The sequence below is a fragment of the Rhinoderma darwinii genome, chromosome 1 (genome assembly GCF_050947455.1).
Source record: "Rhinoderma darwinii isolate aRhiDar2 chromosome 1, aRhiDar2.hap1, whole genome shotgun sequence".
Lineage (NCBI taxonomy): Eukaryota > Metazoa > Chordata > Amphibia > Anura > Rhinodermatidae > Rhinoderma > Rhinoderma darwinii.
The window spans coordinates 71479275-71505487 of NC_134687.1; the positions used below are offsets into that span (position 1 = coordinate 71479275).

General features: G+C 41.6%; 1 protein-coding gene across 2 annotated transcripts in view; it reads right to left on the bottom strand.

Annotated features, from left to right (window-relative positions):
• The window catches only part of NFXL1 (nuclear transcription factor, X-box binding like 1), a 121147-nt gene that overhangs the window by 51745 nt on the left and 43189 nt on the right, over positions 1–26213 (bottom strand). For both annotated transcript variants that reach the window (XM_075859561.1, XM_075859555.1), the window contains exons 11-12: positions 16601–16723; positions 619–709 (exon numbers count right to left, since the gene is read on the bottom strand). In XM_075859561.1, the coding sequence (XP_075715676.1) occupies positions 619–709; positions 16601–16723 (214 nt within the window). The remainder of the gene's footprint in view (positions 1–618; positions 710–16600; positions 16724–26213) is intronic.

Below are 26213 nucleotides of genomic sequence, written 5' to 3' on the forward strand. Positions count from 1 at the left end.
GGGTGCTTTTAAAACAAGCAGGGGAAGGGAGCCAGCGCAGCGCTCCCTTCCACCTGCTGTACACCCCGGCCCTGCCACACAGTGTACAGCGATGCCATTCGTCCGAATGGCATCAACTCCTCCTCACATGCACTCTGCGCTGTGAGGAGGAGGAGATAGAGCGCAAGCGCCGGAAAACACGGCCATCACTCGGGACACATCCCGGTGATGGCCGTGTATTACCCGGCCCCATAGACTTCTATGGGAGCCGGGCGAAGATAGAGCATGTCCTATTTTTTGACGGCCGGTTTTCCCGGCCGTCAAAAAATCGGTCGTGTGAATAGCCCCATTAGGGGTCTATTATTCCTAATGCAGCCGGGTGCCGGCCGATTTATGAACGGCCGGCACCTGGCCGGGAAACCCTGCCGTGTGAATGAGGCCTAAGAAAGACCTACAAAATAAAAAGATATCAGCTCAAGTTTTAAATAATAAGAAAACTACGTATGTAGCAAAAAATAAAACAAAACGGGTGCAGCATTCAAATAGGTGGAATTTTGCTGTGGGCATCAAAGCCCAAAACACCTCTGGATAGAAAGGGTAATATATAAATAACTTTATATTTAAAAAGTTTTCTCTTACCTCTGTGGCACACAGAGGGGCACTTATGATTCCGACATCCCAGAGTACGTCCGCATTGCTGATCACAGCCTGGGCAGTTTCCTGTACAACACTAGGGACAAACAAATACTTATAGAAATGATAAAAGGCATTTTTTAGAAATTAAAGCTAAACATTGAGACAAACAACTACTGACATTTCATACATTAAAAGTCCCAAATACATTTCTGCCTCATAATTTACAGTACAGCTGGACATAGACTAATACATATATTTAGTTAGGAGCCTCATTACTTGGCCAGAGTGGAGAGCGGTTACAAAGAGCGTCTCTCACTCTGGAGGAGCTGTCCTGTCCTGCATTACAGATAGCTCATTGATATGAATGGGAACTGTGTAACGCCTAATTTCCCCTGTGGTGGCGCTGGAAAAAAATGTAACACTTAAAGGGGTTGTCCGAGATTTAATGACTGTGTTAATGCTTGTAATTTATAAATGTAAATACATTTGTAATATACTTACATTTTCCAAAGTGGCCCCGTTTCCAGATCCTGCCGTGGGGTACTTGACGGGTGACGTCACTCTCTGCACTGGCTCTGGTCACTTTATTGATCTTGAATTCTTTGCCGGGTATACAATACGTCACTTGTGACGTGGTGTATATCGGTTTGTTCTGCTTCACAGCCCGTAACACGCATGCGCTGTCACTGCTGTTCTCGCGGTCCCTGCTGTTCTCGCGATAACAGCAGGGGCCTCACATGTGCGTTACAAAGAACAAGCCAATATACACCACGTCACAAGTGACGTGTCGTATACCCGAACAAGAATTCAAGATCAACAAAGCAACCAGAGCAGAGAGTGACGTCACCCGTCAAGTTCCCCACGGCAGGATCTGGAAATGGGGCCACTTTGGAAAATGTAAGTATATTACAAATTAATTTACATTTATAAATTACAAGCATTAACACAAAGTCATTAAATCTCGAACAACCCCTTTAATGACATGTTTCCCTACAGATAGAAGCGGATTACTCGGGATCTCAGCAGGGGGACACTTTGTGATCAGCTTATTGTCATGGGACCCAAACGAGTACATATTGTACAAAGCGGACAGCCTCTTTAACATTATAAAGTGTACCTCCAACTTAAACGGTGTCTGGTTGGAATTTGTGTGTGCAATACATAAAAATCATCTTTAATTCTGGGACAAATCCTTAAAAAAGAATCTGTCCGATATATATGCTTCCCTGTCTAAAAGGCAGCATAAAAAACAAAAATGATAGGCACACTGATTTCAGCGGTCTGTCACTTAGTCAGTAATGTGCCGTCGTTTAGGAGCATTTACATGATATACTCGCAGCGCGTGTCTAACAATGCAGGGCTTGAGTCCACTGATATTCATGTTCCTCCTGCCCCCACGATTGAAACATTTCTCCCTATGCACAGTAATAGGATAGGCCATCAATTTTTTGGGGACTAGACAATCTCTTTAATAACTAGGTTCTTCAAAGGAGGTAATTAACAAAGCAAATTCGTTGTGTTAATCACTAGATGTGAGACTAGTCTGCAGTGATTATTAAAAGGGGTCGGCTTATCACTAATGAGAAACTCATGGCGGTTATCACTGGGGGAAGCTTTAAATGGCCAAATGTGGAATTACATGCCAGCCATTCAAATGTGTGTCCATCACATGACCAGGACATTTTTTTTAATCCACTGGCAGTAAACAATGAAGGTTCCCATTGAATGACAAGTATTGATCTTGAACATCACAAAGAAACAAAGTGCATGGGAAGACTGAATAACTTTTCATCATAAAATGAATAAGCTTTATCTATAAATGGAAGCCAAGACACAGATGTGAACAGAGCCTCAAAGACACAAGGTATCCATAGAAAAGAACAAAATATAATAATGTATATTCAGTACTTTTCTACTAACTCACCACTTGTCAGAATAAAAAAAACATAGTGCAAACTTAAAACAATTACATTATTTATCGTTCATTTCTAGGAGAGATAAAATAACAATTTGAATTAAACAAGTACATAAAAACTTGCAAATTTGAAATGAACATCTTAAAAAGAATGTATCATCAGATAATTACGGTACATATCAGGTTTTCATTACAATTTTTTTTTTTACATATCTTATGTGACTATCCACATAAAAAAATTGATTTAAATATTTTTTTTACATTGATTGGCGCTTCCTGTTTTCTGTAGTGCCCTTGTAAGCTTTGCTGTGTAGACTGGGGCAGAATGAGAAGTCATCTCATAATCCTTAGATGGCAGATGAGTTAGTGATATCTCTAATGTACTGCTGGGAGCCTAGATAAAGCAGGACAGTAACACTGGGGCTGGGCGATTAATCAAATTAATTTGCCCTCAAGGACTCACGATTCTGTTTAACAAAATCATAGAATCGATTCTTTAGTGGCGCCGTTGTGCCCTGGCGCAGTAGGAAGCTCTGCCCCACCACCTCGTCACTTCCTGGTCCGTCCTGTTCTGTCCCTGCTTCCCCACGGAACTGCTGTTCTGTAGTGAACAAAATGATACAGTACGGAACAGCAGTTAGGTGGCAACGCAGGGACTCCTAGTACATAGCCACACCACCCTGCTGTAGATAGCACCCCCTCTTGTATCCTGCGGATCGCACTGCCTTAGATCGCACCCCCATTGCAGATCGCACCCCCCCTTGTACCTTGTAGATCGCACCACAACCCCCCCCCCCACGTTATACATCACACCGCTGTAGCTCCCACTAGGAGCTGAATCCCTGGCCAAAGCGTCGGCAACCTATGGCTTTGTTTTCTGCTCCTAGTGACAGCTACAGTGGTGCAATCTACAAGGAAGGGGGTGGTGCTGCGATCTACAAGGGGGGCAGGTGGTGCTGAGATCTACAAAGGAGAGGGATGGTGCTGCAATCTGTATGAGGGGGTGCTGCTGCGATCTACAAGGTGTGGTACGATATCTACATGGGGGTGGGGGTGCCATCTGCAAGGGGGTGTGGCACTATATTGGGGGGTGGCACTATGTGGGCAGTGTCACTACATGTGGGCACTGGGGCACTATCTACCCTGACAATTGAAATCCATCTTTTTTTTTAACGCCCATTAAAGATGGACTGGAAATGGATAAGAATTTGGAGACACTGATGCAAAATGGACATGAAAAACTGATAACTGATCAGTTTTAATGCCCATTTTTTTTTCACTATCGTGTGATTGTAGCCTAAATGGCCGATTCCAGGAGTCCCGTTCACATGTACCGTGATCGGGCCGCAAAATCCAGCTGACACATGGAGCATTTTTCACGGTCCAATCACGGACGTGTGAATTCGGCAATGACTGAGACCGGCTGAGGTGGTGACGGGTAGAGAGATGTTAGTGCATGCAGCACATCACTGATTATAGATTCTGTTAACCTGCTCCCTGCCGGGGGAACACAGAAGTTATCAATTAGATATACATTTTTACAGTTGTATTTATGATAAAATAAAGTATTTGCTGAGGTTAAAATTTGTGAAGTTACATACAATTATAGCAATATATGTTAAAAAGTTATTTATATAAAGAAAATGTATTCAATTATCTCTTGGTATTACGGTTAAATAAACTGAAAAAAAAAAACGAAGAAAAATCGAGATTCAAATCAAAAATCGCTCTAAGTGATGAAAAAAAAAATATTTAGATTTTATTTTTGGGCAAAATCGCCCAGCCCTGAGTAACACTAAACATTATATACACAGATAAGCCTCTGCATGCTCCCCGGTCACCCTCTGTACTCTGGGGAGGGGGCAATACTCCACTTCTTGGAGAGTGTAATTATGTAGAATATTTCTCTGTTAATTAAATTAACAACCATTCATTACAGGTGTAACACACACACACACACACACACACACACACACACAAACCACCATTCATTACAGTTTTAACACACACATATTAACCACCATTCATTACAGGTGTAACACACACATACACACAACCACCATTCATTACAGGTGTAACAAACACACACACACACACACACACCATTCATTACAGGTGCAACACACACACACACACACACACACACACACACACACACACACACCATTCATTACAGGTGTAACACACACACACACCATTCATTACAGGTGTAACACACACACACACACACACACACAAACACACACACTACTGTAAGGGAGTATGTGTGTCTCCAATATGACCGCCCCCGGGAAGTTTTAACCCCTTAATGACCAGCCTATTTTAAACCTTAATGACCAAGCCATTTTTTACGTTTTTCCATCGTCGCATTCCAAGAGCTATAACCTTTTTATTTTTGAGTCGACATAGCTGTATAAGGTCTTGTTTTTTGCGGGACAAGTTGTATTTTTTAATAGCACCATTTTGGGGGATATATTATTTATTGATTAACTTTTCTGAACTTTTTTTTGGGGCGGGGAATAGAAAAAAAAATGAAATTTCGCCACACTTTTTCGCGTCTTAAATCTATGCCATTTACCGTGTGATATAAATAACACAATAACTTTAGTCAGCGGGTTTTTACGATTACAACGATACCAAATTTGTATAGTTTTTGTATGTTTTACTACTTTTACACAGTAAAAACGCTTATTTTTTCAAAATTATTTGTTTTTGTGTCTCCATATTTGAAGAGCAGTAACGTTTTTATTTTTTTGCCGATGCGGTTGTATGAGGGCTTTTGTTTTGCGGGAAGACTTGTAGTTTTTATTGGTACCATTTTGGAGTAGATGCAACTTTTTGATCACTTTTTATCACATTTTTTTTAAGTCAGGATTCACAGAAAACAGCAATTTTTCCATAGTTTTTTATTACATTTTTTACAGCGTTCACCGTGCGGGTTAAATAAAGTAATAGATTTATAGTCGGGGTCGTTACGGCGATACCAAATATGTGTAACTTTTTTACTTTATTTTGTTTTTGTTAATAGTAAAGCATTTTGTAAGGGGAAAAGCTGGGTTTTTCATTTTTTTCACATTTTTTTTAAAATTAACTTTATTAAACTTTTTTTTTTACTTTTTACTAGTCCTACTAGGGGACTTTAATATGCGATTCTCTGATCGCTATTATAATACACTGCAATATTTTTGTATTGCAGTGTATTACTGCCTGTCCGTTTAAAACGGACAGGCATCTGCTAGGTCATGCCAGAGGCATGATCTAGCAGGCATTCATGACAGGCAGACCTGGGGGCCTTTATTAGGCCCCCGGCTGCCATAGAAGACACAGACACTCGGTGATCGTATCGCCGGGTGTCAGTGGGATGAGGGGGAGCTCCCTCCCTCTCTCCAAAACCACTCAGATGCGGTGCTCGCTATTGTGCACCGCATCTGAGGGGTTAAACGGGTGAGATCGATACTTATATCGATCTCACACGGCAGAGCAGGGACACCCCCAGCTGCCTCTGGCAGCTGAGAGCAGGGAGATTTGACAGCTCCCTGCTCGGTTTACTTTATGCATCAGAATAAAGCCCGTTAGTGGCCGCCGTTAAAAGGCGTATTGGCGGTCACTAACGGGTTAAAAAATAAATAGCTACAACATTTCAAAAGAACAATTATTTTTCTTCCACAGACGTAAAGCAATTTAAACTAACGTTAAATACGTGAAACATCCCCTTTAATATGCCCCAAGTTTTTGTGGCATATTAAACGCTACACCTTTCCCTTGGTAACATCTGTAGATACTTCTGCTACTTTCCTCTCTAGGTGCACGTGAATTGGCAGATGAAGTTTAATGTAGATAAATGTAAAGTTATGCATCTGGGTACCAACAACCTGCATGCATCATATGTCCTAGGGGGAGCTACACTGGGGGTTCACTTGTTGAGAAGGATCTGGGTGTACTTGTAAATCATAAACTCAATAACAGCATGCAGTGTCAATCAGCTGCTTCAAAGGCCAGCAAGATATTGTCGTGTATTAAAAGAGGCATGGACTCGCGCGACAGGGATGTAATATTACCACTTTACAAAGCATTAGTGAGGCCTCATCTAGAATATGCAGTTCAGTTCTGGGCTCCAGTTCATAGAAAGGATGCCCTGGAGTTGGAAAAAATACAAAGAAGAGCAACGAAGCTAATTAGGGGTATGGAGAATTTAAGTTATGAGGAAAGATTGAAAGAATTGAACCTATTTAGCCTTGAAAAAAGACGACTAAGGGGGGACATGATTAACTTATATAAATATATTAATGGCACATACAAAAAATATGGTGAAATCCTGTTCCTTGTAAAACCCCCTCAAAAAACAAGGGGGCACTCCCTCCGTCTGGAGAAAAAAAGGTTCAAGCTGCAGAGGCGTCAAGGCTTCTTTACAGTGAGAACTGTGAATCTATGGAATAGTCACCGCAGGAGCCGTCACAGCAGGGACAGTAGATGGCTTTAAAAAAGGGTTAGATAATTTCCTAGAACAAAAAAATATTAGCTCCTATGTGTAGAAATTTTTCCTTCCCTTTTCCCTTCCCTTGGTTGAACTTGATGGACATGTGTCTTTTTTCAGCCGTACTAACTATGTAACTATGTAATGAATAAACCAGACTTTCTTTAAAGCTATCCCTATAAATTAGCTGTGAGTTTTGATAATAAAATAAAGGAATTAAGTGAAGATTTGGATGATTATATTTGAGGAATGTCTATTCTGCTCCAAGGAAGAATAATGAAAAGCTATAAACTTGAAAAGATTTTCCCATCTCAAATCCCTTTTTTCATTCTCTAATCATAGTACAGATCGACATCTTATAGTGAGGATACCAGACAGCAAACGTGCTGTAACCCACGGCAACCAAACGTTTGTATTATAAAATTAACCATAAGTTTCCATAGTAGCAACTGAAAATCTGTTCTGTAAATTATCTTGCTAAAGATGTATTTTATACTTGATGACATACTTCACTATTAAATCTAGTTTCATACATATTTTTTTAAATTTCTTTCCATAAAGAGCATTTATAACGGATTAGTATTAAAAACATTTGACTACAGGCATGTATATTCCTCTTCATTAGTTATAACATACTATACAGTACTTCATGTGTTTATTTTCTTTTAAACTTTAGTAAATGTTGAGTGTACGTGTAAGAATTAAAGAATACAAAATATAATAATTTAGGCCTCATTCACACAACAGGGTCCGAGTGTCGGCCGATAAAATCGGCCATTTTGGGCCGTTTTCCCGGCCGGTTTGCATCCGTTCCGGGCCGTGTTGCCGTTTTTAACGGCCGATTTTGACCCGTTTTGCATCCGTTTTTTTCCCTGTCCGTTTTAAAATCGGATGAATTTAATTTAAATTTCTTGCCACACACAGCTCTCTGTAGATAATGCCACCCAGCCCCCTGCAGGTAATGCCACCCTGCCCCCTGTAGGTAATGCCACCCTGCCCCCTGTAGGTAATGCCACCCTGCCCCCTGTAGGTAATGCCACCCTGCCCTCTGTAGGTAATGCCACCAAGTCCCCTGTAGGTAATGCCACACAGCCCCCTGTAGGTTGCACCCATCCCCCCCCTTCCAGGGGAAGTCACTGACTTCAATGTCCATATATGGACAGTTTAGTCACTGACTTCTCCTGGAGAGGAATCCCCGGCCACGGGGTCGGGGATTCCGCTTCAGAAGTGAGTGACGTTGCTGTGTCTATATATGGACAGTGTAGTCACTCACTTCTCCTGTAGCGGAATTCCCAATCCCCGGCCGGGGATTGGGAATTCCGACTAATACAGGGAGCAAAAAAAGACCCTCCTCCACCTCACATGCACTCTGCACTGTAAGGAGGAGGAGGAGAGAGCGCGAGCGACGGAATACATGGCCATCACTCGGGACACATTCCGGTGATGGCCGTGTATTACCCGGCCCCATAGACTTCTATGGGAGCTGGGCGGCCGGGTAAACGGCCGAAAATAGGGCATGTCCCATTTTTTGACGGCCAGGTTTCCCGGGCCGTCAAAAAATCGGTCGTGTGAATAGCCCCATTAGGGGTCTATTGCTCCTAATGCATTTATGAACGGCCGTCACCCGGCCGGGAAACTCTGTCGTGTGAATAAGGGCTTTGGCCTAATTCACACGACAGGGTCCGAGTGTCGGCTGATACAAACGTCTGTTTTGGACAGTTTTTCCCGGCCGTTTCGCATCCGTTCCAGGCCGTGTTGCCGTTTTTAACCCGTTTTGCATCAGTTTTTTCCCTGTCCGTTTTAAAATCTGATGAATTTCATTTGTCAACTTTTTGCCACACACTGCCCTCTGTAGATACTGCAACAACCACCTGTATATATGGACAGTGACGTCAGGGACTTCTCCTGGAGCAGAAACACCGGCCACCGGGGATTCCACTTCAGCAGTAGGGGACCACACCAGCAGAAGTCCCTGACTTGACTGTTCATATATGGACAGTGAAGTTAGGGACTTCTCCTTGAGCGGAATCCCCGGCCACAGCTTCGGCAACAATGTGGCTGGGGATTAGGGATTCCGCTCCTACGGGGAGCAAAAAAATACCCTCCTCTTCACATGCACTTCGCACGAGCGGCAGAAAGCTTAGTCGTCATTCGGATCACATCTGAGGGACAGCCGTGCTTTACACGGCCCCATAGACTTCTATGGGAGTAGTGCGGCCGGGAGAATGGCTGAAAACAGTGCATGCTCCATTTTTTTGACGGCCCAGTTTACTGAAAAAACGCCCCTAACGCCTAAAAACATCTGCCCATTGCTTTTAATGGGTTTTACGGTGTTCTGTTCCCACGAGCCTTAATTTTACGCGTCACTGTCAAAATACGGAGCGTAAAATGACGGCTCGTCAAAAGAAGTTCAGGACACTTCTTGGGACGTTTTTGGAGCCGTTTTCATAGACTATTGAAAACGGCTCAAAAAAACAGCTGTAAAAAACTCGAGTTGCTCAAAAAAGTCTGAAAATCAGGAGCTGTTTTCCCTTGAAAACAACGCCGTATTTTCAGAAGTTTTTGGTTAAGCGTGTGAACATACCCTTACAGTAACCTGTGAATGAGAATACTGAATACAAGCGGAGACTTAAATGTCTGGTTGTCTTAAGAGGGTGAATTACAATATAGTTAAAATTTTACTTTTAATCGATAATGCATATAAGCCAAAAACAGTCATAGTAAAAACATAAGTATGTGCAAGTATATCCATAGGAAACAAAAAAAGAGAATCCCACTTTAGAAAAAAAAAAAAAGCTGATAACCAAGATATCAGGTTTTGAACGTCATGTATATGACTGAATGTTAAAATTTTGCCCTAACATTGTTTAGACATTTAGATTGAAGTCATACACATGACGTTTAAAATCTGATATTATAGTTATCGCCTATTTTTCCTAAAGTGGGATTTTCCTCTGGTTTCCTATGTACATGGATATACATGCGCATACGTATGTACTATGACTGTTCTTGGTTCATTATAAATATTAATCGATTAAAAGTTACATTTTAACTATATGGCAATTCACCACCTTAAGACATATTGATTTCCACTTGGTGAATTTTCATGGGACTGTAGACCTATAAGTCCCATCCTTGACTAATTTCTAAATAACTGGTTGCCAAATTATAGGTCTCAGCAGGGGCGTAGCTAGGGGGGGGGGGGGCAGGTGGGGCATGTGCCCCGGGCGCAACCTGGAGGATACTGATAGGGGGGCGCCGAAGAGCAGCTGATCGCTGCTGACAGGCGCCCCGTATGTGGGACACCTGCAGCAGCTTAGGAAGAGCCAGGACATTACGGCGTTCTGACTGGGGTCTGTGACGGCCAAGGAGTGGACCAGTCCAGTCACCTGACCTCACGTCAGTGACATGAGGTCAGATGACTCAGGTCAGGGGCAGGTCCACTCCCGTGCTACAGCCTCCCTGCATCTGCCTGTGCTCTGTCGAGAAGCAGAGAGGAAGCTCCGCCCACAGCCCGTCCTGACCTGTCAGCAAGGAGACATGGTGAGTGTGTGTGTGTGTGTGTGTGTGTGTGTGTGTGTGTGTGTGTGTGTGTGTGTGTGTGTGTCTCTTACATCTACTACATTATCTGTACTCAGAGAGTTATCTCTGTGATATCTGTGGTGTTCCATAGGACTGCAGGGAACATCTACTACATTATCTGTACTGTGTGCTAAATTACAATCTCAGCTCTGCTACACAGTACAGATAATGTAGTAGATGTTACCTGCAGTCCTATGTAACACCACAGATAACACAGTGATATCTCTCTGAGTACAGATAATGTAGTAGTGTTACCTGCAGTCCTAAGTAACACGACAGATAACACAGTGATATCTCTGAGTACAGATAATGTAGTAGTGTTACCTGCAGTCCTATGTAACACCACAGATAACAGTGATATCTCTCTGAGTACAGATAATGTAGTAGTGTTACCTGCAGTCCTAAGTAACACCCCAGATAACACAGTGATAACTTTCTAAATACAGATAGTAGTGTTACCTGCAGTCCTATGTAACACCACAGATAACACAGTGATAACTCTGATTACAGATAATGTAGTAGCTGTTGCCTGCAGTCCTATGTAACACCACAGATAACACATTGTGCTAAATTACAATCTCAGCTCTGCTACAATGTGTTATCTGTGGTGTTACATAGGACTGCAGGCAACAGCTACTACATTATCTGTACTCAGAGAGTTATCACTGTGTTATCTGTGATGTTACATAGGACTGCAGGTAATACTACTATCTGTATTTAGAGAGTTATCACTCTGTTATCTGTGTTGTTACATAGGACTGCAGGTAACATCTACTACATTATCTGTGCTGTGCACATATGTGCCTGTGTGCGTATATATGGGTCTGTTTGTGAATGTGTCTTTGTGCTTGTATATTTGTGACTTTTATGTATTTGCATATGTTCCGGTCTGTGTATTTATCTGTCGGTGTGTGTGTGTATATGTGTCTGTACGTCTATATATTTACCTGTATGTATATATTCCAGAATGTGTGTATGTATAATTGCCTGTATGTCTAAATATCTGTCTTTATGTATGTACAGTATATATGTTCCAGTGTGTCTATATATGTGGTTAATTTTTGGTTTGCGTAGGGGGCGGCAATAGAGAGTCCCGCACAGGGCGCCATCCAACCTAAGGCCGGCCCTGGCTGTCACCAACCCTAGTCAGAAGAAACTCCGCCGCTGCCTGCGCCGAATGACCTCTTCGGCTCCTCCGGTAAGTCACACCAGGCAGAGCGGAGAGTGGTAGCGGTAGGCTACTGCTCATCGGTCTGTTCACAGTGTGGAGCTATTTAAAAGGGGTGGGAGTGTGGCGCTATTTACAAAGGGGCAGCAGGCTGTGTGTAGCACTATCTACAAGGGGGGCTGTGTGTGGCACTATTTACAAGGGGGGCTGTGTGTGGCACTATTTACAAGGGGGGCTGTGTGTGGCACTATCTACAGGGGGCTGTGTGTGGCACTATCTACAAGAGAGGGGCTGTGTGTGGCACTATCTACAGGGGGCTCTGTGTGGCCTCTTTAATTTATTTTCTTTTAATTTATTTTTATGTTAATTACATTATAGAACTATATCGCTTGTAAAATGTAGAAATGCTTTTATACTCAAGTTACATTAAAAAAATTGTGAACAAAAAAATTACATCTCATTTATTGGTAGGGAAAGAAAAAATGGCGAGGGGGAAGGAGATGTCGGGAAATAAGTTGGGGGGGGGCGCCAATCTGAATCTTTGCCCCGGGTGCAGGAGAACCTAGCTACGCCTCTGGGTCTCAGAGAAAACTTATTTCAATAGATAAATCCAATACGGAAATGACTAATACGTATTAAAACAAACTAGCTGCTGTATAAACCACGACTGGCAATGATTTACAAACTATGATTAAAATCATCTGTTTACAGATTCCAAACAATCCTGAAAATGTCCAGGAAGGACTCTCGGTAGACTGGAAGTAGGGAGCTCTTGGCCACACTGTGAGAAATTAATTGAAAGAAAATACAAGAAACACAGAAGACAGATGTGCATCTTGACAGTCCATGTGTCTTTGGCTTATTATAAATGATTAATTTAAACATGATGTGTGATCCCTATCAGAAACATCACTCAAAGCTCCCTGTGAGTGGTAAATGAATGATGGTGTGTGAGTACTTTTCAACGTGTAACACTAGATCAGGAAGGGAACACAATAGGAAGCTAGGCCAAGTTATTAGAATTCTTGTTTTCTCTTAGTCTGGTGTAATAAAAGTCTAAGATTTCTTACTCCTCACTCCCAGCCATCTGTGACCACATACTGACGATTACAGCATAGCTACATATGAGAAGATACTAATAAGAGTTTAGGAGAACAAAATATATCCTAATGTGAGGACAAAGACTGATCCAGAATGTAACAGAATATACCGTAGATAGTTCTGAAAATGATTGTCACGTGATAAGGATCAGAAGCAGATTTGTTGACTAATCAAGTACAAGAATAAACCGTTTGCAAAGAGGTTTTTTTTTTATGCGGATTGTGATGCAAAACCTGCAAAAAAAAGTTAAAGTACAAATCTTCCTCCATTGATTTCTTGTGCGGGTTTAGTTCACTCTGGGAAAAAAAGCGTCATGTCTTATCTTGGAAGGATTTCCACTTCTCAACCTCTATTGAAATCAATGGGAGGTTGTAAAAAAAAACAAAAACCTGCCATTTATTTGGAGCGGTTTTTGGCTTAAATTTATTTGGTGGAAAGAACCTGCGCAGAGTCCTCTCTACAGAAGTGGTAGGAAATTGGCCCTTCTGTCCTGAATGGGAAAAATTGGAACCTAAATGGCAGGAGCTTTTTAATCTTTGCTATGGGGGGGGGGGCCCTCTTTTCTATGTACCCCACTGGCATGAACCAAATCTCAAATTTCATTTCCCCTAGTTTATATCATAAGTCTATTCTTGGCATTTATGTACTGTATATTATAGAGAAACACAAGTCTACATGTATTTTTTGTCATGGTGCGGTTTTCTATCTCTTGTGAAAACACCTTAAAAAGGACTGTCCCCATATAGAAAAACATGTCTGCTTTTCTTCAAAAACAGTGCCACACCTGTCTGTGGGTTGGGTCTGGAATTGCAGCTCAGCTCTATTAAAGTGAAAGGGATACACAATACCACACCCAAACTGTGAATAGGTGTGGGGCTGTTTGTGGAAGAAAACATTTTTCTAATTCAGGACAACCCCTTTAAGGAAACGCTGTTTGTCTTTAAAATTTTAGGAATAGATCCCAGAATTGAAAAATGGCAAAGAGAAAATTTTAAAAGGGTTATCTCATCACTCCAGCCGCTGCATGAGAAATGTAGTTTTACAAGGCAGCTATTCAGATAAATGACCTACCATGTAAAACATGGATAACCCGAGCCTACCAGAAAAAGAGCCACTGCTTGTTAGAGGCTCTGCTCTGGCTCAGAGTGGGTACTATATGTGGAACCCCCTCTATAAAACCAATATGCACGAATAATGCATATGGACAGCGGTTGCCCTGATGACACGCAACCCCCTTTAAACACATCATTTGCACCACTATCATGCTGTGGAAACCCAGCCTAAAGATCCAGGGGTCTTAATCTACACATTTTCAGACACGGACATCACAGTTGGTCATGCTTCATTGTCATACGATTATAGATTTCCATAAGGAACTGATAAGAATTTATATTTGACGACAGGTACGTAAATGTATTTTTATTATTTATAAGATACTATACTTTATTTATTTGCTCATCAACTTTAGTATTATACTATTTCTATGGTTAACAATAACAATGTGGTGTTGTATTAGAGTTGTGAACTCCAATGTAACAGTGCCCCTACTGGCCACAGTACGAAAAAGGTTGTGTAAAATGTTTTATGAAATAACGGCGTTAAAACAAAACAATAACCGAAATGTCAGCTCCTTTTAAACACAAAACAGGATCAAATAATTATGTTATACAAGACGAGATTCTCTATCTTGTTAATTCAAAAGTCTGCATTTTTCAATGTGAAATGTTCTTTTTAAAAAACACTAAGGCAAGGTGATCACAAATTCTGTAAAGTAACACATCAGATTTTTACCAGAACAGATATCTCCCCTTAAACCCTGCAAACTGTAATCATAGAAAATGCATATTTTACAAGTATGACATCCATATTCAGATATTTCGATGGTAAAAGGTGTTGTCTTTGTGACAAATTATGTGAGTACCCGGGGCCCAGAGATGAAAGTTTCTAGGCTGGACAGGATTCAGGCTAGCTGAAATTAAGAAAAATGTCCCACTATGAAGACGTGTTCCCTGTAGTAACTGATGCCAGGTATAGTTACTGAGGGAAGCTGTTGTGAAAAATTAAAAACATGCAAGCAATTATTAGACTATTATAAAATGTATACAAAAATTAGGGTTTTATCCCTAGTACCAAGTTCTAGTAATACTATAACATTCCTGGTGCCACTAGTACACAATAGTATATACTGCTACCAACAGCTGTGGAGCCACTGTTTAGGGAACAATGCCTTAGAATATACATACTGGGGCACAGATATAAAACTGCTGCTCTTATTCTGGCACAAAAGTAGAATAAAAATTGGTGTAAGAACATGTGCCAAACGGATAGATGAATGAATAAATGGATGCTACAGTTAGTTTTTTTTTCACATGGCTGACAAGTCTGTCATTGTGCACGTTGCTGAAAGGGTTGATGGTGTACATCACATGAATAATACGTTTGTAACTAGATATGAGCGATACTGTGGAAATTCGCCTTATTTGCTTCTTGTTGAATGTCAAATTTCCTATTATAGAGCCATTATATATTTTTGAAATGCAAAAATACTGCTCTGTAAAGAAGTTTACCAATCTTTTTCACAGATTCACTACAGGCAATCTTTGAGAAGAAAAAAAAATGTTGACATTCGTTTCTATTATATTTTTATTTTTTTTTAAAGGAAATGACAAGTATTTAATTTTAGTTTATTAAGTAGATAGAAGTATATGGACGATAATTAATGTGTTAATTCTTTTTTTAAATGTGTTATTTTTTATTTTTAAAAACTTCCAAAGGGCAGCCATATTGGAGACACACGTCATTCCTGTATAGATTTGTGTGCTTTATTGCAGCTGTAATAATTGAGAGTTAATAGACAGAGAAAGGTCATAGACCATTAGAGTCTCCTAGAAGTGATGGATTACAACCCCCCTCCCCGAGGTGATGTATACAGACGCCTATCTGCATATAGTTATACCATTACCAACAGCAGTACAATAGAGCTGTCATTTACTGGCCCGCCTTTAAATGATAATTAGGGAAGTGTCCGCTTGTGAAGGAAGTGCCAGCTTATTCTGACTGCTCAGGTGTTTAGTGTAAAATTTTAATATTTAGAACTTTTTTCTAATTAGTCACATAAAAAAAAACATTCAACCAAAATGCTGTATATTTAAAATAAAAACATGATTTCAATAACATAACTTTATGATGATACATTCCATTTAAATCAGCAAAGTCGATAGGAGACTGAGAGAAAAAAAAAAAATTGATGGGACTTGATGTCAATTTACCATCAGTTCAGATTTGTTGCCGAGCGTATGAATCTAGTTCTATGTACTGGAATATTTATTACCTCTGCAAGTAACTGTTATGCAATGTGCTATACCTTCAATTTTTGGCAATAATTATACACAGAATGGCCGCATTATTAGACACACCCATCTAGTAGTGTGTTGAACCTCTTTGGCCTTCAGATCCGCCCCAATTTGTCATGGCGTAGATTCAACTAGGTGTTGAAATCGTTTTGCAGGAATATTGGCCCACACGGACAGGATAGCTTCTCGCAGTTGCCATGAAGGGATGAACTTGCTGCTATGGGTTACCCGGCTATGCAGGAATTTGCAGTGGCCCCATTTCACTTGAATAGGGATGTCTCCTTGCTATTAGTCAGTAGGGTGAACTCTACAGCGTTTTTTGTATTTTTTTTTAATTTTGCAACAGCAGTCCAATCCAAAAATCATATAGCAACATGTTTCACCAGCCTTACCTTTCTCTTGCACTGATGCCTCTGGCAATCCCGGGTTTTGGGGCATTTCGTTTCGCATAGGTAAGGCTTATGACAAGACATTAGTTTTGTGTGCTTGCCACAACGACACTGCTTCTCAACCTCCTTCAATAGAGAAACACAAATGTTCTGGTGTCAGCCAATAAATGGATCAGCATTTTATCCTTGCGGACATTTCTTCAACTAATGTGTCTTGTAGGTTAAAAGCACTTTTCAGTCAATTACTGATGCTCTAAAGTAACTTTAAAATGCAATAAATGAATTGTAAAGCTGTACAACTCAAGGAAGGTTACATCAAAACAACTTTCTGTATATGAGATCAATTTAGCAAGAAACGCTAAAGAAACTGTGACCTTGGAAAAAAAATAACAGCATATACTTAAAGGGATCTATTCAAATAAATCAGCTATAAAGTAAACTTTTTCTGTGACCTCATTGCATTATCCAATTAGCAAAATTAAACCTGTAGTAAAATACTAAGTACACCTTTGTAACCATTTTTTATTGCTCCAATACATCTAAATAAAAAAATAAACAGATTAGGAATCTTTGCATGTACGTAGTCAGATCCTGCAGCCATTTATTACTCTCTTTTATCTGCCCGCCTTCATGCTAACCCACCGACAGCACGAGAGGGCAAAGTGATTACATAGGGTTTATTTGTAGCCTGTAACCATAAACACATATAGGACTTCATAGGAGCTGTAGACACAAAACAGTAGAACATTAATTAACCAAGATTATTTGGAGATTTGTTTCATATTTTTATTTTAGATGCACTTAAGTGGCACGTCCAGCAGTCGTATGATGTGGGCAAGTAATCACATCCTTTAATGTACAATGGAGCATTGACATTTCATCAAGTAGGATGGCACATGATCACACTGGCTCTATAACTGTGGATGCAGAACCCAGCACTGGGTAAGAGCACTGTAACGGAACAGTAGTTGTAAAGAGGCACACATTACCAGGTGACATACTTTCCTCCTGCCTGTAGATTTCAATGCCAATTTTAGAAACAATGGTAACCGGGAATAGCCTTTCAACCCCTTGCCACCCACGTCAGGTAAATTTATGGGTTAATGGCAGATCTCTGTGCTAGAAGCCCGTTAATTTACTTGCTGGCTTTGATGGCACTGCATGCCCCTTGACAGCCAGATCCTGTACTGGTAACAGGGAACTGAAATAATCAGTTTCCGGTCACTAAAACAGGGCCCTCATACTGAGCATTACACAACCCTTATATACATAGTGTCCCTAAATGCAGAAGCTGCTGCTTCTGAATTCAGGGAGTTGCTGGAGAACCCCAAAAGATCATTAACAACATCACAAGGATTCCCTGTAAAGAAGGATGTTGGAGTCACGCAGAGAAGACAATCCCTATCTTCTCTTCATGTTTGTGCAGTGATCTAAAGGGCGGTTACCATAGATTACTCTTATAAGTAATCTGTATAGGAGTACAGGAGGAAGCCTGAGGCCCAATTGTAAAAAACAAAAATAAATATAGAAAATTGTAAAATAAATAATCACATTAGAAAAATAAAAGAATGGAAAAAAATAAATAAATTCTGTACCTGAAGGATTATCATCCACAAACAGATGCTGTGTTAGATTAAGCCAGGAAAATACATTTAACCTTCCCGATTTGGCCACTTTTGACCTTCCTGACCGAGCCTCATTTTTCAAATCTGACAGGTTTCACTTTATGTGGTAATAACTCCGGAATGCTTTTACCTATTCAAGCGGTTCTGAGATTGTTTTCTCGTGACACATTTGTCTTCAGGTTACTGTCAAAACTTGCTCGATACATTCAGTATTTAATTGTGAAAAACACCAAAATGAAGTGAAAAATTGCAAAAATTAGCTTTTTTTTTTTTAAATTTAAATGTATCTGCTTGTAAGACAGGCAGTTATACCACACAAAATTGTTATTAATTAACATCCCCCATGTGTCTACTATAGACTGGCATCGTATTTGAACAACCTTTTATTTTTCTAGGACGTTACAAGGCTTAGAACTTTAGCAGCAATTTCTCACATTTTCAAGAAAACTTCAAAAGGCTAATTTTATAGGGGTCAGATCAGTTGTGAAGTAGCTTTAACCCCTTAACGCTCAGTGACATACTATTCCGTCATGGTAACCATCCCGTTCGCGCTCCATGACGGAATAGTACGTCATGATAGGAACCGCCATTTCGGCCGTCTTCCCGACACATACAGGAGCTGTGACAGCTGCTGTCTTGTACAGCAGTTGCCGCAGCTCCTATAGCGGTGACCTGCTAATTAACCCCTTAAAATATGCATAGCGATCGCAGCTTTTTAGGGGTTAAACCACCATCGATGGCCCGCTACATAATAGAGGGCAGCGATGGTTGCTATGGCAACCGGACGCCTAACAATGGCTTCTGGCTATGCCATCTACGGAAGCCTAGTCCCACTATGCATGCGGTCAGTGAGTAGCTGACAGCTCTAATACACTGCACTACGCATGTAGTGCAGTGTATTAGAATAGCGATCAGGGCCTCCTGCCGTAAAGTCCCCTAGTGAGACAAAGTAATAAAAGTTTTAAAAAACGTAAAAATAGCAATTAGACCTACCGGTAATTGTATTTCCAGGAATCCATCATGACAGCACTACAGGAGGTTGCCCTCTTGACCTCTGTAGGGACAGGAAGACAGAGAGGTTAAAAGGCCCCTCCCACCACCCACTTGCCAGTGTTTTTCAATTACTACACCAGGATGGATGCAACCCTATTTTATTTCTAGGGATAATAACTGACATGTTAAATGCACAAATCAGAATTCAATAAGGGAGGGAATATAATGGTGCTGTCATGATGGATTCCTGGAAATACAATTACCGGTAGGTCTAATTGCTATTTTCCAGTACATCCCTCATGACAGCACTACAGGAGCAATACCAGATTATAATGCTCAGGGCGGGACTATGGATTGGAGGACTTTCCGTCCAAAACTTAAATCCGTATCGGACAGCACATCGAGTCTATAATGTTTGTAAAACGTATGATGGCTTGACCAAGTGGCAGCTTTGCAGATTTGGTCAATAGAGGCTTCTCTTCTTTCTGCCCAGGATGCCGAGACTGCCCTTGTTGAATGGGCTCTGATGCCTTGTGGGGCACATAGTCCTTGGGACTTGTAGGCTTCTTGTATGGTGGTTTTTACCCATCTCGCTAGAGAGCCTTTTGAGGCTTTCTTTCCTCTATTCTTTCCCCGAATAGGACAAATAGATTTTTATCTCGTCTCCAGGAGGAGGTTCTATCCAGATACTGAAGAATTGTTCGCCTGACATCCAGGCAATGGAATTTTTCTTCTTGTTGGTCTTTTGGATCTGGATAAAAGGAAGGTAGAATTATTTCTTGTTCTCTATGGAAAGCGGTAGATACCTTTGGAATAAATGAGGGATCCAGCTTTAGGATGATCTTATCCTCTTGTACTTTTAGGTACGGTTCTATGATTGATAGAGATTGGATTTCTCCAATCCTTCTTGCTGAAGTAATAGCGACTAAGAATGCAGCTTTTAGAGTTAAAAAATGCATACTAATTTTGTCGAGCGGCTCAAAGGGGGGCTCACAAAGAGTCGTTAACACCACATTCAAATCCCAGGTAGGAACTGATTTCTTTAGGGAAGGTTTCAGTTTAGAGACCGCTTGGGTGAATCTTCTGATCCACCGATGTTCAGCCAGAGGAGTGTTAAAAAAATTACCTAAGGCTGAAATCTGTACCTTTAAGGTACTAGGGCTAAGTCCTTTTTTGAATCCCGATTGTAAAAAATCTAGAATTTTTGCAATGTTGGGAGAAAAGGGATCTGGTCCTGGGATTCCATGCCAGGAACAGAATTTCTTCCAAATCTTTTGATAGATTTTTGAGGTAACTTCTTTATGACTTGATAAGATAGTTGAAATTACCTCGTCTGACAGACCGTGGTTCCTCAAGATCTGCCTTTCAGGATCCAGGCTGACAATTTCAGAGTCTCTATTCCCTGGAAGAATAAGGGACCCTGGGAGAGAAGATTCTCCTTGACTGGGAGCATGATAGGATCTTCCAACGCTAGGTATTGTACGATTGGAAACCAACTTCTTTTCGGCCAATAGGGAAGAATAATGATGAGCTTTGTCAAATCTTCCTGGATTTTTCTTAATACCATTGGTATTAGAGGAAACGGAGGAAAGGCATAGGCCAGATCCATGTCCCAGTGTTGGGACAATGCATCTACTCCCAATGGGTTGTCTCTGAGATTTAGGGAGAAGAATGTCTCTACTTGAGTGTTTTTCCTCGTGGCAAACAGGTCTATTTGTGGATAACCCCAATTTCGGGTTAGGCAATGAAAGACTTCCTTGTTTAGGGACCATTCTCCTGGGTCTACTTTTTCCCGACTCAGGAAATCTGCTGATAGGTTCTCTGAGCCTTTTAGGTGGACTGCCGTGACTGATAGGACGTTTTCTTCTGCCCAACTGAAAATTTGTGCAGAGAGGCCCTGAAGAAGAGTGTGTCTTGTTCCCCCTTGATGGCGAAGAAAGGACACTGCTGTCGTGTTGTCCGATAAAATTCTTATATGCTTCCCTTTTATGGTGGGTGAAGCTCTTATAAGTGTCTCCCATACAGCTCTTAGTTCTTTGAAGTTTGAAGACATCATCTTCATTTGACCAGTCCATGTGCCCTGAAAGTGTTGGTCTTGGATTACTGACCCCCAGCCGTGTTTGCTGGCATCTGTGGTAATCACTACATAAGGAGAAGTTCTCCAGGGGACTCCCTTGTCTATGTTGTTTGTGCAGAGCCACCACAGGAGAGATGATTTCACAGTCTCGGAAATTTGCATTTTTAAATTCAGGGAGTTTTGTTTTCGATCCCACCGGGACAAGATCAGATTCTGTAAGGGTCTGGAGTGAAATTGGCTCCATGGAATAGATTGGATGCAAGATGTCATCATTCCCAACATCCGCATACATTCCCTTATGGAACAGGCGTCTTTCCCCCAAAATTTTCTTACTTCTGCCAGTAGGAGTATTTGTTTCTCTCTTGGGAGGAAGGAATGTTGAAGGGAGGAGTCTAGCAGTACTCCTAAGAAGACCTTCTGTTTCTGGGGAGGAAGACTCGACTTCTGAAAGTTGATTATCCATCCCAATTCTTGTAGTAGGGAAAGAACCTGTGACCGATGACTGACTAAGATAGCCGGAGTATCTGCCGTCAACAAGAAGTCGTCTAGATATGGGATAATTACTATACCTTGACTTCTTATGAATGCCATGATCTCTGCCATAATTTTTGTAAAAATTCTGGGGGCGGAGGAAAGGCCGAAGGGGAGGCAGACAAACTGGAAGTGGAGAATGGAAGGACCGTCCTGAATTGCGAATCTGAGGAATCTCTGGTACGCGGGGTGGATAGGAACGTGATAATACGCATCCTTTAAATCGATCGTACACATTGATGCCTCTTCCCTTATTAGAGGAATAGTCGATCTGATAGACTCCATCTTGAATTTCCGATAATTCACCCATTTGTTTAGGAACTTCAGGTTGATTATTGTCCTGTAGGAACCATCTGGTTTTTTGACCAAGAAGATTTTCGAATAGTGGCCCTTGCATATCTCGTTGTGGGGAACTGGGGAAATGGCTCTCAATCTGAGTAATTTCTGGACGTCCTGGATAAGTACCTGATGAAGATCTTTTGCTTGGTACTGGGTTATTAGGAATTTCTCTGGAGGAATGGAGGAAAATTCTATTTTGTATCCTTCTTCTATTATCTTTAGAACCCAGGGGTTCTGGGTTATTCTCGACCATTCGGGATAAAATTTTAGGAGTCTTCCCCCCACACTCTTGGCGTCATTGCTTTGAGGGCTGGAATGAATTATTTGGGTTAAGGAGATATCCTCGACCCCTTTTCCCTTTGGGGTAACTCCAGCGACCGGACTTCCCTTTCCCGCTGTAGTTCTGTGAAGTAGGATCCCTCTGTTGGCGAAATCTTCCAAATTGAGGGGGTTTTTTTGGTTTCTCTTCAGGAAACCCCTTTTTTCTATCTGTTGCACTCTCCAGTATGTTATCAAGGAGAGGACCGAACATCAGAGACCCTGTAAATGGGATAGAACACAACTTGTTTTTGGACTTAGTATCTCCTGACCACATTTTGAGCCATAATGCTCTTCTAGCAGCATTTGAGAGAGCCCCATTCCTGGCAGCAAATCTAATAGATTCTGCTGAAGCGTCTACCAAGAATCCGGTTGCCATTTTTAGTAACGGTAGAGATTCTAGTAGCTCTTGTCGTGATGTCTTCATCATCAGATGGTTCTCTAGCTGGTTTAGCCATATGAACATTGCTCTTGCTACTGATGTGGCCGCGATATTAGTTGAGATCAAGGCAGAGGACCGGTCGGCTATTCGTCCAGCGTGTACCTGGAGTGCAGCCGCCATAGCCGGCGCTAAGGCTTGCTATGCGGTGCAGCGAGGATCCCTGCCGGTGCGTCCATGCCTATGGAGCTGCCGGTCCCCGCCTGGTCCGCGGTCCGGCCGAAGCCTGCTTGGGAAACCCCAGCCCCCACACACTACCAGAACCCTGCCTAGGATTCCTCCGGTAGGTGTCTTAGGGAGGGAGCTAAGGGACCCGTCGTATGAGGGGTGTTAGCCTGGGCTTTAGGGGGAAGAGAAGGGGGAGTGCACGGACCCCCCGATCTTGCCCCCTGCCCGAGTTTTTTCCTGCACTAATACAGGAGCGACGCTCTCTGCTCCTGACCCTTGTGGGGACAGGAAGAACACTGGCAAGTGGGTGGTGGGAGGGGCCTTTTAACCTCTCTGTCTTCCTGTCCCTACAGAGGTCAAGAGGGCAACCTCCTGTAGTGCTGTCATGAGGGATGTACTGGAAAGAAAGTTGTGTAAAAATAAGAACATAAAAGTTTTAAAGGTAATAAAAGTAAAATCCCCCTTTTTCCCTTATCAGTCCTTTATTATTAATAAAAATAAATGAACAAATAAACTATACATAATTGGTATCGCCGCATCCGTAACGGCCTGAACTACAAAATTATTTTGTTACTTATCCCGCGCGGTGAACTCCATAAAAGAAAATTATAATAAACCATACCAGAATCACAATTGTTTGGTCACTTCACCTCTCAAAAAATTGAATAAAAAGAGATCAAAAAGTCACATGTACCTAAAAATGGTGCTGATCAAAACTGCAGTTCGTTACGCAAAAAATAAGTCCTCGCACGGCTTTCTTGATGGAAAAATAAAAAAAGTTATGGCTCTTAGAATAAGGGAACACAAAAAGTAAATGATTTTTTACAAAAAGTATTTTATTGTGCAAACACCATAAGACATAAAAAAAAACTATAAACATCTGGTATCGCCGTAATCGTATCGCCCCGCAGAATAAAGTGAATATGTCATTTATAGCGCAAGGTGAACGCTGTAAAAAAAAAAATTTAATAAAAAAACAAATAGTAGAATTGCTGTTTTTTAGTCACCACGCCTTATAAAAATAGAATAAAAACTGAGTCGCATGCACCCCATGAAAAGTACAATGAATTCCTCAAGGGGTCTAGTTTCCAAAATAGGGTCACTTTTGGGGGGTTTCCACTGTTTAGGCGCCACAAAAGCTCTTCAAACCGGACATGGTGCCTAATAAAAAGGAGGCCTCAAAATCCACTAGGTGCGCCTTTGCTTCGGAGGCCGGTGCTTCAGTCCATTAGCACACTAGGGCCACATGTGGGGTATTTCTCAAAACTGCAGAATCTGGGCAATAAGTATTGAGTTGTGTTTCTCTAGTAAAACCTTCGGTCTTACAGAAAAAAAATGGAATATAAGGGATTTTCTGACCAAAAAAAAGATTTAGGTAAATTTCACCACTATTTTGGTCTAAATTCCTGTGAAACACCTAAAGGGTTAATAAACTTTCCATATGCTGTTGTGAATACTTTTAAGGGGTCTAGTTTCTAAAATGGGGTGTTTCATAGGGGTGTCTAATATATAGGCCCCTCAAAGCAACTTCAGTACTGAACTGGAACCTAAAAAAATAAATAAAAATGAGGCAATACTTCGCTTCTTACAATATACTGATAATGAGCAGCGCCCACCCTGAGATGACCCCAGTTTTGACCGTTTGTATAAATGGAGACCCCTATTAGACCATTTCAGTGCCCGGTTTTCCCAAGCATACACCCCCGAGAAGTGTATTTCTATTGAGGAGTCCTTGGTACATTTTAAAGGGAGGCTTCAATTCCGCCAGTACCTGCCGAGTAAGAGGGCAAGGTATGGCGTGAAGATGTATAAGCTGTGCGAGAGTGCATCAGGGTATACCTACAGATTTAGGATATATGAAGGGAAGGACACCAGTATTCAGCCCCCAGAATGCCCCCCTTACTGGGAATTAATGCAAAAATTGTGTGGGATTTGGTGCACCCACTGCTGGACCAGGGTTACCACCCCTACCTGGATGATTTTTATACCAGCGTCTCACTCTTCAAGTGCCTCGCTTCCAGAAGTACTGCGGCATGTGGCACTGCTAGAAGAAATCTGAGAGGCCTCCCTAAGACTCTGCTTGGGCAAACACTCAGAAGGGGTGAGAGCAATGTAGCAGCAACATATTGTGTGTCAAGTACAAGGACAGGAGAGATGTCCTTGTATTGACAACAATACAAGGCTACACGAGTACCCATGTACCTGTACGAGGTACCAGTACAGAGACCCCCAAACCACACTGGACCACAATAGGTACATGGTAGGGGTGGACTTGTCAGATCAAGTCCTGAAGCCCTACAGCGCCATGCGGTGCAGAATAAGAAGCTGGCCGTGCACATCATACAGATGGAATTGTACAATGCGTACGTGCTACGTTGATGTGCAGGCCAGACGGGAAGGACACAATATATCAATGTGACACGTGTCCCGAAAAACCAGGGCTCTGTATGAAAAAGTGTTATAAAATGTATCATACATCCCTTGATTTTTAATCTACCCCAGTTTTACTTACCCTGATGCACTCCGCACAGCTTATCCCCCTCATCTTTCCCTTCTGAGCCCTGCTGTGTGCCCAGGCAGCTGATAACAGCCACATTGAGGATATTGCCATACCCGGGAGAACCCACATTACAGTTTAGAGTGTATGTCTCCGGTCAAAATGCTCACTACACCTCTAGATGAATGCCTTAAGGGGTGTCGTTTTTAAAACGGGGTCACTTCTCGGGGGTTTCAACTGTACAGGTACCTCAGGGGCTTCTGCATACATGACTTCGCACAAGAAAATCCCCAGTAGGCCAAATGGTGTTGCTTTCCTTCTGAGCCCTCCCATGGGCCCAAACGGCAGTTTATCGCCACAAATGGGGTATTACCGCAGTCAGGACAAATTGGGCAACAAAATGGGGTATTTTATTCCTTGTGAAAATAAGAAATTTTGAGCCATAACTAGATCTTATTGGAAAAAAAAACCAAAAAAACACAACGCTCCTTCCCTTCTGAGGCCTCCCATGGGCCTAAACGGCAGTTTATTGTCACAAATGGGGTATTGCCGCACTCAGGAGAAATTGGGCAACAAAATGGGGTATTTTGTTCCCTGTGAAAATAAGAAATTTTTATTAATTTTTTTTT